This window comes from Hipposideros armiger, unplaced genomic scaffold (genome assembly GCF_001890085.2).
Source record: "Hipposideros armiger isolate ML-2016 unplaced genomic scaffold, ASM189008v1 scaffold_85, whole genome shotgun sequence".
NCBI lineage: Eukaryota > Metazoa > Chordata > Mammalia > Chiroptera > Hipposideridae > Hipposideros > Hipposideros armiger.
Genome location: NW_017731435.1, coordinates 121,381 through 136,527, shown reverse-complemented (window position 1 = coordinate 136,527; position 15,147 = coordinate 121,381). Strand labels below are relative to the sequence as shown.

General features: G+C 58.6%; 1 protein-coding gene across 3 annotated transcripts; it reads right to left on the bottom strand.

The window, feature by feature from the left end:
- Positions 1-75: 75 nt before the first annotated feature.
- On the bottom strand, positions 76-4,111 carry SPRN (shadow of prion protein). 3 transcript variants are annotated; one of them, XM_019644096.1, is made up of 3 exons: positions 3,742-4,111; positions 3,414-3,571; positions 76-2,718 (listed from the first exon to the last, which is right to left on the bottom strand). In XM_019644096.1, exon 3 carries the CDS (start codon positions 2,700-2,702, stop codon positions 2,259-2,261), a length of 444 nt encoding a protein of 147 aa, XP_019499641.1. In that variant the 5' UTR covers positions 2,703-2,718; positions 3,414-3,571; positions 3,742-4,111; the 3' UTR covers positions 76-2,258. The 3 variants fall into 3 exon arrangements, 2 of the variants coding, with proteins under 2 accessions (XP_019499641.1, XP_019499640.1); XM_019644095.1 differs by lacking the exons at positions 3,414-3,571; positions 3,742-4,111 and adding an exon at positions 2,996-3,385; XR_002124211.1 differs by lacking the exon at positions 76-2,718 and having other exon boundaries at positions 3,489-3,607; positions 3,742-3,818.
- Positions 4,112-15,147: the final 11,036 nt, after the last annotated feature.

The window sequence follows — 15,147 nt, the reverse complement described above, 5'->3', positions numbered from 1 at the left end:
GGCACAAACTGGTCAGTAATTCAGGGCTGTGGAGTCAGGTTGTGACAGTGCCCTGGGCCCTGCAGTGAGGAGAGCTGTGGTCAGTGGAGTGTTTATTTCACGACGCTGTTTAACGTGCACACAGACATGAACAGGAGGTTACAATACCCGTGGCAGAACCCAGGACTGGCCTGTCCCCTCGTCATAGAGGCCACCCTGCTCACAGGCCAGCTGCATGCCTGCCGGGAAGGTCTTGGGTGTGGTCGGTGGAGATTCTGAGCACCTTCTTGCCAATGGGACAGCGGGACTGTTCCCAGAGGCACCTCTCGGCACTGCTGTGGTGGCACCTGAGGGTCTGGGGCAGCTCGCCCTGCAGCCTGCGTCTGGAAAAGGACGGAGGCGGCAGCTTCCCCTGGCAGTAGCTCTGCTGTTTGGGGTTGGGGTGGCTTGGCCTTCCTGCAGCTGCCCCAGTCTCCGCCGGGACCTCTCCTTCCTGTAGGCGCCCCTCTAGGTCCTGCTACCTGCGTGGCTTCCCACAGCCCCACACACTGCCCTCTCCTGAGGACCCACCCAGAGCACCTGCCTCCGGCCGGAACCCTAAGCACATGGGTGGGAAGGATTCAGACTCAGGCTGTACCCCATGCCAGGCGCTCCCCAAGATGGAGTGCCATGAGCTCTGAGCGATGTCCCATCGCATCCACCGTGGCTGACGGCTCGGTGTCGCACGGCCTGTGAGGATCTGGCTGGCCGCAGCCTGTCGCCCCGGTGAGCCCACGCTCCCCAGCCTCAGGGAGAGCAGCTTGCCTGGGGCGTTGCCCTGAGGGTCTCCCTGTGCCAGACTGTCCGAGTCCCCTGCCAGCTGCGTATAAAGCAGCAGGACGGTCACACCGCTGCTGAGGCCCCGGGCAGGGCTGGGCCATGGCTTACTGGTCTGGAATGGACGGAGGTGGACTCACGGCGCCCCGAGGATGCTGGCAGTGTGGACATGGAGGCTGCCGGGAGCTCCGTTGTGCAGCTCACTCAGTGTGCTGGCGGTCTTTGGAGAAAAATGCTTGGTCCAGGGTTCTGCCGACAGCCTGGAGACCCCTCACCAGAGCCCCACGGGGAAGCAGAGGTGGCAGGGTTCCCAGGAGAGGCTGGCCTGGTGATGCTGTTGGCAGCTGAGTCCCCGTGGTCCAGGGGGCAGGGGCACATTCCGGGAGACAGTCCCACAGGCTCTGGGAGGGTCCCGCCGAGCACCAAGGGGGTGAGGTCCAGAGAAGCCAGGCCTGGAAGCTGTCCTGCCTTGGGATAAGGGGTTGTTGGAGCTGGAGGACAGGGAAGAGCCCAGGCCCCCTGGAGCTGAGCTCACAGATAGGCCGGGGGCTTGAGGGAAATGGGCCGGCCTCCTGCTTAGGGAGGTTGGGTGCCAGAGGCCACCCCAGCGTCCTCCAGGGCCCTGCCTATAGCCCTGTAGGTCCTGGGTCTGACTTCAGCTCCCAGCCGCCTCCATCTGCTCCACACCCCCACCTCCTGAGGGGGGTGCGTGTTGAGTCAGGGAGGGCTCGGGAATGGCAGTGACGATTGCCACCTGTGTACAGGTGAGGGCTCTGGTTACGGAGTGTGAACCTGAGTTCAGAGGAAATGTAAAGTTTAAACAATGTTTCAAAATAGGTCCCAAGAAGAGTTAAATGACTTGTTTCAAGTCAGAGCAAAGTGGGTGCAAGGAAGCCCCTGGCAGTGGGTCACAGAGGGGACACAGCCGTGGGCCCAAGGGCAGGGTGCTCTCCTGGGGACCATCCACAGAACCATGGTGGGCATTGCCTGGGCTCAGAAACCCACAGCCTCCGCTTCTGGACTGGGCCTCAGTACCTGACGTTCTCCAGCCTCACCCTGGGAGTGAGACCTCACCTTCCCCCCAAGTCCTCAACTCCTTTGGTCCATTCTGGCAGCTTCTGTGCCTGGTGGTCAGCACTGTCCACACCCTTCAGGTGTCCAGGGTGGGTTCAGGGGAGACGGAATGGCCTCAACAGCCTGTTTTTGGCACCTGTCTTTGGGTGGCTCTGGAGAGCGAGGGTGGGCAGCTGGGGAGGACCCTAACCTACGTGATCTGCTCTGGTCCCCCCCGTACGGCGGGCGTGGGGGGGCTGGTGAGGAGCTTGGGAAGGATGGTGAACAGGAGGTGCCTAGGTCACAGGGGAGAGGCTGCAGCTGTTGCTCAGATGGCAGGAATCGGCCAGGCAGCCCCTCTGGGGAGGGAACATGGGCAGCGGCCTGCGGGGAGGGCGCAGGCTGGAGGCCTAGGTCTGCCGCAGCCTCAGGGCGCCCAGGGTGCTGCCCAGCAGCAGGCAGAGGCATGGGCCGCACGCGGGCCCCGCATCCGAAGTCCACGCCCAGTAGCTGTAGACGCCAGGGCCAGTCCCGTTGCGGCCCGGCGCCGCGTCCTCGCCCTCCAGGCCGCGCTCCCAGGGCCCCCGGGCCCTCCTCCAGCCCGAGCCTGTCGCCAGGCCCGCAGCGGCCCCTGCCACGGCCCCGGCCGCCGCCCCCGCAGCCGCCACGCGCAGGGAGGAGCCGGTGTAGCGGGACGCCGGCCTCGAGCGCACCCTGGAGGCCCCGCGCGCGCCCCCACGACCTCCCCTGGCGCTGCCCCGAGACCCTCCACGACCACCCTTGGCCTCGCCGCTGTCGCAGAGGAAGGCGGCGGCGAGCAGCAGGGCCCAGCATATTGCGGCCGTCCAGTTCATCTTCGTGGGGCCGAACCTGTGGGAAGACAGAGGAAAGGGCTTCAGCTTCCGAGGACCGGGGGGCTCTGTAGCTGGGGTCAGAGGCTGGGGACCGCGGGCTGTGCCTGGGGATAGGGCTTAGGGCCCGGGCACAGGGCACCTCGCGTTTTGGAGGGCGGGCCCGAGGGGTTTGCATGCCTGAGGATTCGGGACTCAGGCCTGGGGAGGAATGAAAGGGTTCAGCGCCTGGGGATTGTTTTGTGCCTGGGAGTGGGGTGAGGCAAAGATGGGGCCTGGGGGAGGGGCCTCCGTACCCTGGGCTGCTCTGGAAGGACCAACTCAGGCCTTCGGGCTCTGCTGCGGAACAGACCACACTGGGGAGGGGGTTGTTTGGAGGGCGCAGTCTCAGTGACCAAGGGCCCCCAAGAACCCGCATAGGGTCTGAAGAAAGGATTTCAGGGCGGCGCGCGTCCGGAGCGGAACCAGAACCGGGGTTCAGGCCTTGTGGGCCTTGCGGGTGGCGTGGAGAACGCGTGGCTGGTGATGCTGCAGACCCCGCCTCCACAGGCCGGGACCCAGGGAACGGTCGCCCCGTGCCCACCCCGTCCCCGGCCGCCTGGCCCAGGGAAGACGCAGGGCCTGCTCCGGCACCGCGATCCGGGCGGTGGCCCCACCCTCCTCCCGGGCACCCCCAGCCTCCGATCCGTGTCCGGATCCCGCCCCCGGCCTTACCTTGCGCGGGCCTCGGTCGGAGCCGTGGGACGGAGCGGCCGCTCCAGAGGCTGCCGCCGCGATGCGGGCTGTGGCAGAGATGGAGACCCTCCGCCGAGCGAGCGCCGCGCCGAGCGAGCGCCGAGCGCAGAGCTTGGGTCCTGGGCGAGGCCTCCGCCCTAGGATTGGGGGCGGGCAGACGCGGAGGCTCTTCCCTCGGGAGACCGGAGGGAGGAGATAAAGGCGTCTTCCGCACCAGCCCCCAGCCCGTCTCCCCACAGCGGGCGCTGTGGCCCCTTCCTCCGGCCTCACTCCACCCCATTCCCACCCCCACCGGCCCGTTCCTCACCTTCGTCCCTGCGCCAGGTGGGCGTCCCAGACACAGGGACACAGAATGCCCTGTGACACCCTGAGCTCCAGGTCCAGGTGTCCAGCGCTCTGCACTCTGAGGCCCAGAGGGCAGAGGACAGCTGCCCAGGGCCCAACAGAGTCCCCAGTGGCAGGCCAGCGGCCCTTTCCTTGGCGCCCAGCCCCAGCAGGCCCGGGGACGGGGACGGGGACGTGGGCCCCTCCTCCCGCCTGCAGTGACCTCCAGATGCCTCCAGGTGGACACCCCAGGCAAGGTCGCCTGTAACCCCACTGCCCAGGTCGACAGGCCTCCCCAGTCCCTGCTGGTGGGACCCGGGCCTCCCACGGTTTGTGTAGTCTCTGGGCCCTTGTCCCCCCACCGTGGACACTAGGCCTTTACCCCAGCTACTCCACCTGGGGACACCAGGCCCTCTGATGGTCTTGGGAGCGGGTGTGGAGCCCTTGTCAACGGCACAGGTTGTGTGTAGGGTCACTCTCAGCTCTCATTGCATCCTTATGGCCCCAAAGGCTCAAAGCTGTGGCTCCACACGCCCTCCTGGGCAATGTCACTTCCTCTTGGTTTCATGTGCCACCTGGGCCTGTGGCATCTCCCAGCCAGACGCCCTGCTGGCCCAGGGTCCCCTCTCAGCTAAGGGCACTTGGCCCAGAGTGCAGGGAGAGGCTGCTGGGTGACGCCTTTCCCAAAAACTAGCGGCCACACTGGAGTGCCCAGCAAAGTTTTGATGAATAAGTGAATAAATGTGTTTGCCTTCTAACTTCTTGGATAATTTAGAAGGAAACTGGAATAAAAAGCAAGCTCATTCTTTTAGATTATAACTACTGTTAAGAATTGGTGGGGAAGCTCCTTGTAACTCAGCCTTTCTGAGTGAGATGGGACAACAATGTTTTTCAAACCCCTGTCGAGTAAGGGGCTGCAAAAAGCTGGTATTTGAAAGTGAGACAGGTCAGCTGGCTGTAGGTCCACCCAGCTCCCCTCTCTTCTGAAACCCATGGAACTCACAGTAAAGAAATTAGCCAGGGGGACAGGAGGGACCTCAGGAGTTTCCATCCTTTCTGGGCTAGGAGGCAGGAGGGCGCCGGCTCGTTAACACAGGAGGATGCTGAGGAGGGTGGCCTGGCCTCAGGAACCAGGCAGCTGTGATGGCGGGTGGCCGGGAGAAGGAAGGGCAGGAACGGGGCCTGTAGGGTCTGCTGGGACTGCCCCATCCCCGGGCCCCGTAAAGGGCTGTGACATGCCATGGTGCTCTCCCCGGCCATGGTGGGCCTGCTTCCCAGTGCAGCCTGAACTGCTGGGACAGAGGCCACTCTACTTGCTGTGACTCTGGAGGCATGAGGCTGAGTGTGGAGCGGTGACACTTGTGGAACTGCCACATGGAAGCTGAGAGAGCCAGAAGACGGGGTAGGGCCAAGAGGAAAGGGGTGCGTCCTGGCCAGTTGGAGCTGCTGCATCGGGCAGTGCCGGAGCTGACACCTTGGACCTGACTTCGATGTGAGCTTTCGGTCGCCCGCAGCTAGAAGGGCAAACCCAGCGAACTCCCGAGCAGCCACCGTCACATTCAGGGAAAGCTGCGACACAACCGAGAAAGGCCAAGGTAACGACACAAAAAGATGGATCAACAGGTTTGAGGAATCCTAAGAAAAAAACATTTAAAAAAATACCCCATAGACTCAGAAAGACTGGGGCAGGCATTATACTTCTATAAAAACAGGATGCTGTGAACAAGGAATGGAGACTAAGAACTTTTGAAAAAGTGTGAGTTCAAACCCCAGAAAAACCGACAGTAGAACTGAATTGGAGTGTCCCCCACTGTCCCCACTGCGGCTTCACAGGTGTTAGTGGGACACAAACGAGGGGGGAATGATGCCTCCAAGAGGCCAGACCCCGAGTTCATGCGGTGCCTGCGAGCGCTCCCTGTCCCCTCAAGGCGGGCTGGCACTCTTGTTTGTCACCTTTCCCGGTTTGGGTTGTGGGCTTGTGCCAGAGTGGCCGCTGCCGTCTGAAGACCACAGCTGGCGGGTGTGTGGACAGTGACACGCAGGCTGCCCCACAGCCCCTGCTCAGCCAACTGCCTGACCTCTTGTGCCTGTTGGTTCAAGCGATTGTTGCCTGGCTGTTCTGTGACATGTGTGTCTTAGACTCGATAGAATGAAATTTCTCTATCAGAACAAGAAGCAGCTAGAAAATATAAAATAAAATGCCATGTACAGTGGCAGCCAGCACTCTAAACACCCCCCACAAGCGAAGGGTCTCTGTGGAAAAGACAAGCGGTTTCTTACAGAATGTAAGAGATCTGGTGATGGAAGGGTGAACAAGGGCAGTGCAGCCGCTACTGTGATGGGTGTCCTCACAGCAAAGTCACCAATCCAGTGGGAATCTCAGCAGAATTTCTAGAGGAACTGTTGCCCTTTTTAGGTGAGCTGTGTCCCCTCCATCCCATTCACATGTTGGAGTCCAGCACCTCAGAATGTGTCTGTGTGTGGAGACGGGGTCTTCACAGAGGCGATTAAGGTCAAATCAGACCACTGAGGCAGCTCTACTCCAGCCTGACTGGGGTCCTCCTGAGAGGAGGACATGAGGACACAGACACACAAGGACGACCATGTGAGGACATCTGCAAGTTGGGGAGTGAGGCCTCGGGGGGCCCACGCTGCCCACACCTCGTCTCAGATTCCTGGCTGTGACTGGACGAGTTTCCGGTGTATAAGCCACCCCGTCTGTAGTAACGAATACGGAACCCAAGGTTTTCTAAAGTCCATATGGAAAATAAGGGTCGAATGTCACTAATTTTGAAAAAGAAGAACAAAAAAGAGGGACTCACCCTGTCAGCTATAAAGTGCTGGAGAAAGCCACGGTAACAAAACAATCCAGTCCATTCAAGGAACAGAGAGAGTCGTAGGGACATGTGCACGTCTACAGGAACAAAACAAGACCGAGAACTTTGATAGCGAATGGCAAACTATAAGAACCAAATGGAAACACTAGAACTAAAAAAGTGCATCTAAAAACACAGATTAGACATGGCCAGAGAGAATTTGTAATCTGGATGAAGGGAAGAAAATACCCAGAAGGAAGCCGAGAGCGGAGCGTGCAGACAGGCTGTGAGCAGGAGAGCCCAGAGCCAGGCAGGTGCCGTGTTTAAGGAAACTGGTAGGAGATTTCCAAAACCGATGAGACAAAGCAAGTTATGAACCCCGGAAGCATCTCAGGCTCGAAGCATGATAAGTGCAAAGGAAAGCGGACCCTGGAAACCAAACACAAGGGAATCTCAAAACCTTGCAGAAGTAGGGGAAACCCAGTTACCCAAAAAGAGTAAAAACATGACCAACAGCTGACTTTTCAACAGAAACAGGTAGCAGCTGGCTAAGCAGAAACATGGATGGCAGGGTTTCAGCCCCAGCATCACAGAGCTAATAGCCAGTGCAGATACAATGTATCTATCATGCAAATAAATACTAATAAGAAGGACTGTTGACGTAGCTGGATTATGTCAGACAAGCAGAGTTAGCCTTACAGACGAAGACAAAAAACACACTGGAAACAAAGGGTAACACTTCTTAATGGTAAAAGGTTAAATTACAAAGATCATAAAACAGTTCTAAATTTCATGCACCTAATGACTTAACCCCAAAATGTATAAAGTGAAATAATAAGATTTACAGTGCAAAATCTTTTATGAGAATCTAAAACCCTCACACACAAAGCAACATGACACACCTGTCGACAACGTATGTGTCTCTCCACAGACACACTGAACACATCATGCTGGTAGCTATGACGACGGGCCTAGGGCTGGGAAAACACGATGCCACGTGCCGCTCACCTAACCGACGACAGCCCGGGTGAGGGAAGGGAGTGCTGGGTTAACCCAACTTCTGCCCCAAGTGCCAGAGAAGAAAGAGGAGGAGAAAAACCAGGGGTGGCATACCATCCAGTCATGAGGCCCATCAAGTTTAAAATGAAATGACATTCTTGTTTGGAGGGGAGGTGGGAGCGTGTGGCTGGCGGTGCTGCCTGGACTTCCAGGGACCGTAGTCTGCCGTCTGGCTGGTGAGGTTGGTCACAGGGTCTGAGGAGGCCATCCATCTGGGCTCAGGGACGGGCAGGCAGAGGCTGGCTGCCACAGAAACCCGCCAGTTTCCAGGCAGTCAGGGAGTGATGGTGGAGGGGACCGTCCCGCGAAGGCCGGCTGCCGAGGAGCTGTCCCGGGCTCTGGTGCTGATGTTTCCCGGGTGAGGGGGCTGGAGGCCATTAGTGCTGTCCCTGCAGATGCTCTCAGGGCCACTGTGCCCTCGCTGGCCTGGCGCCGTCTGGGGGGAGATGGAAGGGGACAGGCGAGAACTGACCAACTGCCTGGTGGTGGGCTGGTGTTGTGACCAGATGGGAGGAGAGGGACTTGGAAGTTGTCCCTCCTGCTCAGGAGGGGCGGGGTGGGGGTGGGGCAAGGAGTGTGGCCAGGGACCCCCCGGTGTCGTGTTTCCCAGGCCGAGATTAGCAGGGTTGAGTGGTGGGGTCACAACCCAGCACACCACAGACACCAGCTTGTTGAGGTAGGAGGGGCTGGCAGCGTGAGGCCGCGTGCCCATGGAGACGGTCACAACCACCAGGTGGGAGGCACAGGCGGAGAGGGCCTTCCTGAGACCCTCAGCTCTGTGGCCAGGGTGTGGGCGTAGGACACCATGGTCAGCAGCAAGAGGTCAAGAGCACAGCCAGGGCTGCCCGAAGTCCAGAACCTCCATGCGGTGGTGTGCGAACTGCAGGAGGGGCAAGATGTCGCAGGAGACGTGCTGGGGCCTCAGAGCCTGAGGTGGACACAGAGGCCAGGTGCAGGCAGAGCCTCGAGCCCGTGACGGCTGGCAGTGCAGCGGGTGACAGATGGCCGGGTACCAGTCACAGGCCATGGTGCCGGGCGAGAGGAAGAGAACATTTGGGTGAGGCACCCTGAGGAGATGGTCCCGGCTCACGCCAGAAGGTCAGCCAGCAGCCTGGGGACGGTGACTGAGGTGTTGAGGGTCCCCAGAGCCGACAGGTTGTGAGTAGTTGACAGCTGGCTCGGACAGTCACCATGAAGAGCAGGTTCTCAGGATAGTCACTGTGTAGATAGTGAGGAACGACCCGAGCAGCAGCCCTTGTAGGTGGCACAGCTCTGGGAAGCCCAGCAAGACGGACTCTGTCACCAGCGCCTCAGTGGAGTTGCTCATGGCCCTTCCTGGTGGGGAGGTCACGTCTGAGCACCTTGGAACAGCCTGGAAACACAGGCTTGCGGTGTGTTGTGCCTGAGCAGGGGAGCTGGGTTGTGACAGCTGGGTGGGTACTGTAACCTCTTCTCAAAGGTGCTGCAGCCCTTACCTGTCATCCCCACTTCTCAGGCCAACATGCCCAGAGCTAACAGCTGGCGAAGGGCCTGAGGGCTGCACCCGCCAGGATGTGCAGATGAACCACTTACTTGCACACTCACATAGACGCTTTCAGGTGCACAACACACAGGTACGTGGCCAGGTGTGTGCGCACTCTCCCCCACCCCCATCCACTCAGGTGCTCCCACGCACACACCTAGTGGATGCATGCACACACACATGCCCTCCCCGGGTGCACGCGCACACAAAGCACGAGGGGAGACCCATTTCACCTGGTGTGCCTTCTCAGGCTTTGTGCCGGGGCACTTCCCTGGCCTCATCCACCTAGGCCCCCAGGGGACTAGTTCCTGCTGCTCTCTGGCGCGGTCAGGACACCGCTGCCATCAGGTGCAGCAAAGCCCGCAGAGCGTTTGCAGAGGGGAGGGCTGCTCACACGCACCTGGCCTGGAGCCGCCTGCCTCTTCGTCTGTGTTTTCTGAGAGGCAAAGCGGCCTTTGGGGACCGACAGTGGAAGCACTGCGCTCAGAGCCTCTAAGGGCGGCGGAGTCTGGGACTTCTGTGCCGGGAGACCCGCACACCGGGGAGTTGGGTGTCCGGAGGCTGCGCAGGCCGCGGGGCGGGCGGGGCGTGTTGGGGTGCTTCTCTGCCTTCCCACCTGTCCCCCACGCTCGCCGTCGTGTCCGTGCAGCCCGTCCGGGGGTCGTGCTGAAGGCGGAGGGAGATTCCGCTGGACAAGTGGGATTCTTGGATGACCTTAAGCCTGTCGGGTCCGCCGTTTGCCTCCTCCCCGGCGCTGGGGCTGTGCGGGCGGCGGCTCCAGGTCCACCTGGGGAGGGGCCACGCTCGGGACCGAGACCCAGCCAGCGACACGTGCTCATCCTGCGGGGAGGAGCTGCAGGGGCTCAGCCCCGAGTGCTCAGAGGTGGGGAGGCGCACAGCTTGCGGAGGGGACCGAGTGCTGTCCCCCAGACCCTCCCGCGATGCAGCAGGAAAGTCCGGGCCTGCAAAGCGCCCGCAGCACAGAGGGCGGGGCCGCGGCGGTGGGCTCCAGGAGCCCGTGTCCCGCTGTCTGTGCCTTCAGCCTGGTGGCGGGGTTCGGGGTGCCCGGGTTCGGGGTGCCCGGGAGGTGCCCTTGGCCTCAGGACCGAGGGCTCGGCGAACCTCCCCTCCGCTTGCAGAAGGTGCAGGGCCTCACCGGGGCTTGGCGTGTCTCTGCGGGAGGTCTGTGGGGAGGCCGGCACCTCACTGGGTCCCTGCTGCCTCTGGACTCAGGCTGTGAGTGGCCTTGCCCCCACCGCCTGTTAATGCTCACCCAGGGGGGCTCTCAGCAACTGCTGAGGGCGCTGCAGGGTCCTCGGAGGGAACTGCAGCTGGTCGCGCTCAGAGGCCTTCACATTTGCTCCTCAGAGAGGAAAGGGCTTTGCCCGTTACCTGCCCTCCAGGGGCCCCGGACTCAGGTGGCTACTATACTGAGCCTCCCCAGCCTCCAGGCCGCCCCCCTGAAGCTCAAAGGGGTGAATGCTACCCCGGAGCTTTCTGAACGACCACCGCGTTTTATCTCTTTTCCACACGTGGATGTTGACACACACGCTGACAGACTGGAGCTCAGAAGTCCCATGCTGCACGCGAGACATGAGGCCGGACTGTGCTGCATGGCTCAGGGTGGTGGCTCTAGGAAAGGCAGGTGCAGACTCACAAGGGACCCTGTTGGGTGCAGAGACGGGTCTACATCTTGGTACTGGGGACCGCGCTATTTTGTGCAGTTATCAATTGCTTCAAGTGGTACACTTGACCTGAGCGAATCTATCAGAGGTAAATGATACCTGAACAAAAACCTCAGTGGCTTAAAATTGCCACTGCAGTTGCATGAAATAGAAGCTGTGACTACAGTGGAGGAGCTGTGGTCAGGGGCTGACCCTACACAGCAGAGTTCGCTTTAGCGGGGCTCTGGTGCCTGCTCAGTCTGCCCTTTGGGTGTGTCATCCTTGGAGGTGGCCGGGTGATGCTCTGGCCCAGTCTGAAGCTGGCCCCTGGGGCTGCCAGCCCTGGGGCCTCTTGGGAGGGGACCCACTGCAGGTCAAGTTCTGCCACAGTCTGTGCCCTGCCTGGGGCCACCTGGCATGAGCCACAAAGCAATCCAGAGGTAGCTGCCACCTGCACTGTGCTTGGAGGTGCCTTGTGAGGTCAAGACGAGAGCCAATGCCGGCTGCTAGCATCGGACTTAGGGCGGCTCAGCCAGAGGTACGGGGCACGCAGAACCAAGATGCTGCTTTTTTTTTTGGTCTTGTGAACCTTTGAGATATTTTAGAAAAGTCTGTAGCAAAAGCCAAGGCAGTCCGTTTAAAGGGAAAAGCCACTGGAAGTGGCTTGGGTGTGCCCGAAAGTTGGGTGGGGGCGTGGTCTCAGGGAATCACTGGGGTGGGGGTGGGGCAGATAAAAGGTGATAGTTTGATGGAGATTCAGATATAACGCCCACTTGGGGCTGCATGCAGGGAGGGGAGGGCTCAACAAAGAAACGGCTTCCACCAGCTCCAACCGGGAGAAAGCTGCCCCTCCAGCCCTCACCTTGAGGCCAGACAAAGTTCTCCCCACCGTGTGTCCCTGTCCCTTTTCAAGCTTCTGCCCCAGCGCTGGAGCTCAGAGCGAGTGAGTCCGTCAGCAGGTAAGTCTGTGCATGGGCCTTTTAAGAGGAGCACCTGGGACTCTAGCTGCCGCCCCCACCCCACACCCCCCAGTCACAATCTCTGTTGGTTTTCACAGCTGGAAGTTATGGGGACTTCTCTCCCCAGCACTGAAACCTGGGCTGCGGAGGGGCTGGGACCCCTCGCTCCTCAGGGGGACCTCCGCTGCCGAGATATCCCTCCTGATTTTTAATGGTCACACGCGGGTTGGGACCAGCCCGTTCTGCATCTCCACCCCTCCTACCAGTCTCAAGGTGGCTTCTTCTCTATGTCTTTAGTGGCCAGGCTCCAGTTCAGCGAGACTTCAGGTGATTCTCAGTGATGGTTGTTCTGTGGTTTAGTTGTAGTTGATGTGGTCCTGAGAGGAGGTGAGCACAGCATTTATCTACTCGGCCATCTTGACCAGAAGTAGCCCATAGTAATTTTTTATTATCCTTCTTACACAGATTTATTGAATCTGTAGTGATGTCAACCTTCTCACTCTTGGTATTGGATATCTGGGTCTTATTTTTTCTGACTAGAGATCTATCAATTTAATTGATACTCTCAAAATAACAGCTTTTGGTATCATTGATGTTTGTCTGTTGTTTTTTTTCTGTGTTCCATTTCATTGATTTATGCCCTGATCTTTATTATTTTCTTTATTCTGCTTACTTTGTGCTTAATTTGTTATTATGTTTCTGGTTTCTTAACATGGAAGCTGATATCATTGATTTATTTAGGCCTTTCTTTTTTTTCTGATACAGGTGTTTGATGCTATAAATTCTCTTTTAAGTAGTGCTTTAGTAGAATTCACAGTTTTTGATAGGATGTGTTTTCATATTCATTTTAAACATTTTCTTATTTCTCTTTTGATTTCTTATTTAACTAATAGGTTATTTAGAAGTGTGTTTTTCCAAATGTTTGCAGATTTCCCAGAGATCTGAATCTTTTATTGATTTCTATTTTAATTCTATTATGGTTGTAGTACATATTTTCATTACTTTTAATTCTTTGAGGCTTATGGTCTAGACTGTGGGTCCATCTTGGCGAGTGTTCCACGTGCAGCGCGTTCATCTGTGACCTGTGGAGGCTCTCTGGGTCACGCTGACACTGTTGTTGAAATCTGTATCTTTCTGACTTTCTACTTGTTTTATCTCGCTGGGTCTTTAAAATATACTTGTTTTTGAGTTTGTTTCTGGTAAGTTCCACAGCTGCTGCCGCTCGTGACTTATTTCTTTATGTGCTGAATGCTGTATCTAAAGAATTATTTGAAGGGATGACTGGGGTTGACTCTGTCAACTTCCTCCCAAAGGGATTTTTTTCCCTTGTTTTTACGTCTTCCAGACACATGGTGGTGCTCATCGTCTAGAATCTTGTGACTCCAAGTTCAAAGTCTGCATGGTTATGTTTTACTATGACTCAAAGTTGTCCTGGGCCCAAAGGAGCTGGGTCTCGTCCTGTTCACCGTCATGCCTAGGACACAGCCCTCCGGCTTCCCCACCCCAGGCAGGGTGTGGGTCCCAGGGTCACCATGTCGCTGGGGCCTCAGGCTCTCTGGGCCTTTTGCTCTGTGAAGCCCCAGCTGGCCCGCCGGCCAAGTGCTGGCTTTACCTCACTGGGCACCAGCATTTTCTGTCCCTCAGACGGGCCCTTCCTTGCTCATGCCTATCATTTTGCTTTTTTAAAGAAGATTAAAACCTATTTCACCCACCTGATTGTCTCCCAAGAAGATGTTGGTATGAGTTGCTCCATTAACTGGGCCTGGAGCTCCTGGATCTGGTGTTCTCTGACTTCTCATACACACACAGGCACCTGGACACACACCTGTCAGCTCTCACCTGAGCACAGACTGACGAGGTGCTAGGCAGCAGATCTGGGCTGGAGCCCTGTTCCTGCCCCCATGTCTGCTCCCACTGGCCAGCCCTGACCCCTCATCTGTTGTGGGCAGGCTCTGACAGTTCCTCTCTGGCTTTCCCGAGGACTCAGCGCCCCTCTAGGGCAGGGACTCAGTAGACGCAGCTTCTGACCCGGTCCTTGAGGGCTCAGAAGGGCTCGCTCAGTGTAGGAGAGGTGCTGCTGGTGGCTCTGTGGGGCGGTGGGGGCTGACCACAGCTCTGACAGGCCGTGTCCTGCTCTCAACTGAAACCAGACCTGGGTACTGGGCCCGCAGGTCCCCCTACCGGGGCTGCCGCCTTCCCTGTGACCATGCAGGTCTGGTCCAACCAGGACAGAGCCTGGAGGATGAGGAGCAAGACCAGCCTTGCCTGTCACAGAAAAAGTCACACTTTATCCAGGGGCAGCAGTTGGTGCCCCAGACGGAGCAGGTGCTTTCCCCAATGTCTGATTTTGTAGGAATCAGGTTTGGGGGCAAAAGTGTGAAGGTCCTCCAGACTCCCACTGTTGGGTGCATCCTCTCTGCATGGGGCAGTGGCCGAGGGTGGGTAGCCAGGAGCTGACCCTCCCAGGCCCAAAGGATAATCGTACGGCCAGTGAGAAGCAGTGTCCTCGGCATCACTCACTTCCTTCTCACATGCAAGGAACTCACAGAAGACAGGCAGAGAGGGGCTGGAGCTGTGGAGGCAGCTGGCTCGTTCCTGCCTGCTGCCCCAGGGGCCATGCACACCGACACCAGCTCACACCAACTCGGGGCTGCTGGCCGCTTCTCCCAGACGGACTGGACTCCCCTGTGACCAAGAGGCCAGAACCAGAGGCCAAATGGAAACCTGTCCCCCTCCCCCACTGTCCTCATGGGGACAGGGCAGGTGTGATCTGGATGGTAGGATGTGGGTACAGGTGGTCACCCTCACCCACCCAGCAGCTCCCACCCCTAAACCAGCCAGAGCCGAGGGTTAAGAGCAGGCCCCAGATGCTGCTCTCCTGGGTGGGTTCCCACACTGCCTGCTCAGAGTAATGGTCACCCACCTCCCTGATCTCAGACAGGCCCACTGCCAGGGTCACACACGTGGATAGAGAAACCCCTGCGTGAGCTGTGAAGGGTGCGGGCAGCAGGCCCTCTGCCCAGAGGGAGGTGAGGGGAAGGCACCCAGGACTCCACAAGGGCTTCCACGCCTCCCTGGCACATGGGGTCCAGGGCTGTACAGCAAGCCTCTGGCTCAATCAGAGAAGGGGCCCTGCAGGTCACAGGGGACAGCTGACCAGCCCTTAGAGGTGGGCAAGGGGCCTGCTGCTTGGCCTTACTTGGGTCCTGGCCACGGTGGAGCCCAGACTTCGTGGGCTGCCCCATTCTGGTGACCCAGGGTTGGGTTGGCTGGCTGTGTCTCTCTGCCCCAAAGTCACGTTATAGAAGTCACATTTATCACCATTCTGTGATGTTTGCTGGGTGGTTACTGTGTCTCTGGTGGCGCTGT

Bases quoted from the DNA above. Each gene is read 5' to 3' on its own strand.
- SPRN (XM_019644095.1), bottom strand. From the start codon at position 3,117: ATGCGGGTTCTTGGGGGCCCTTGGTCACTGAGACTGCGCCCTCCAAAC. The intron at 2,719-2,995 runs GTACGGAGGCCC...GTCTTCCCACAG, and splicing joins TCCTTCCAGAGCAGCCCAGG to GTTCGGCCCCACGAAGATGA.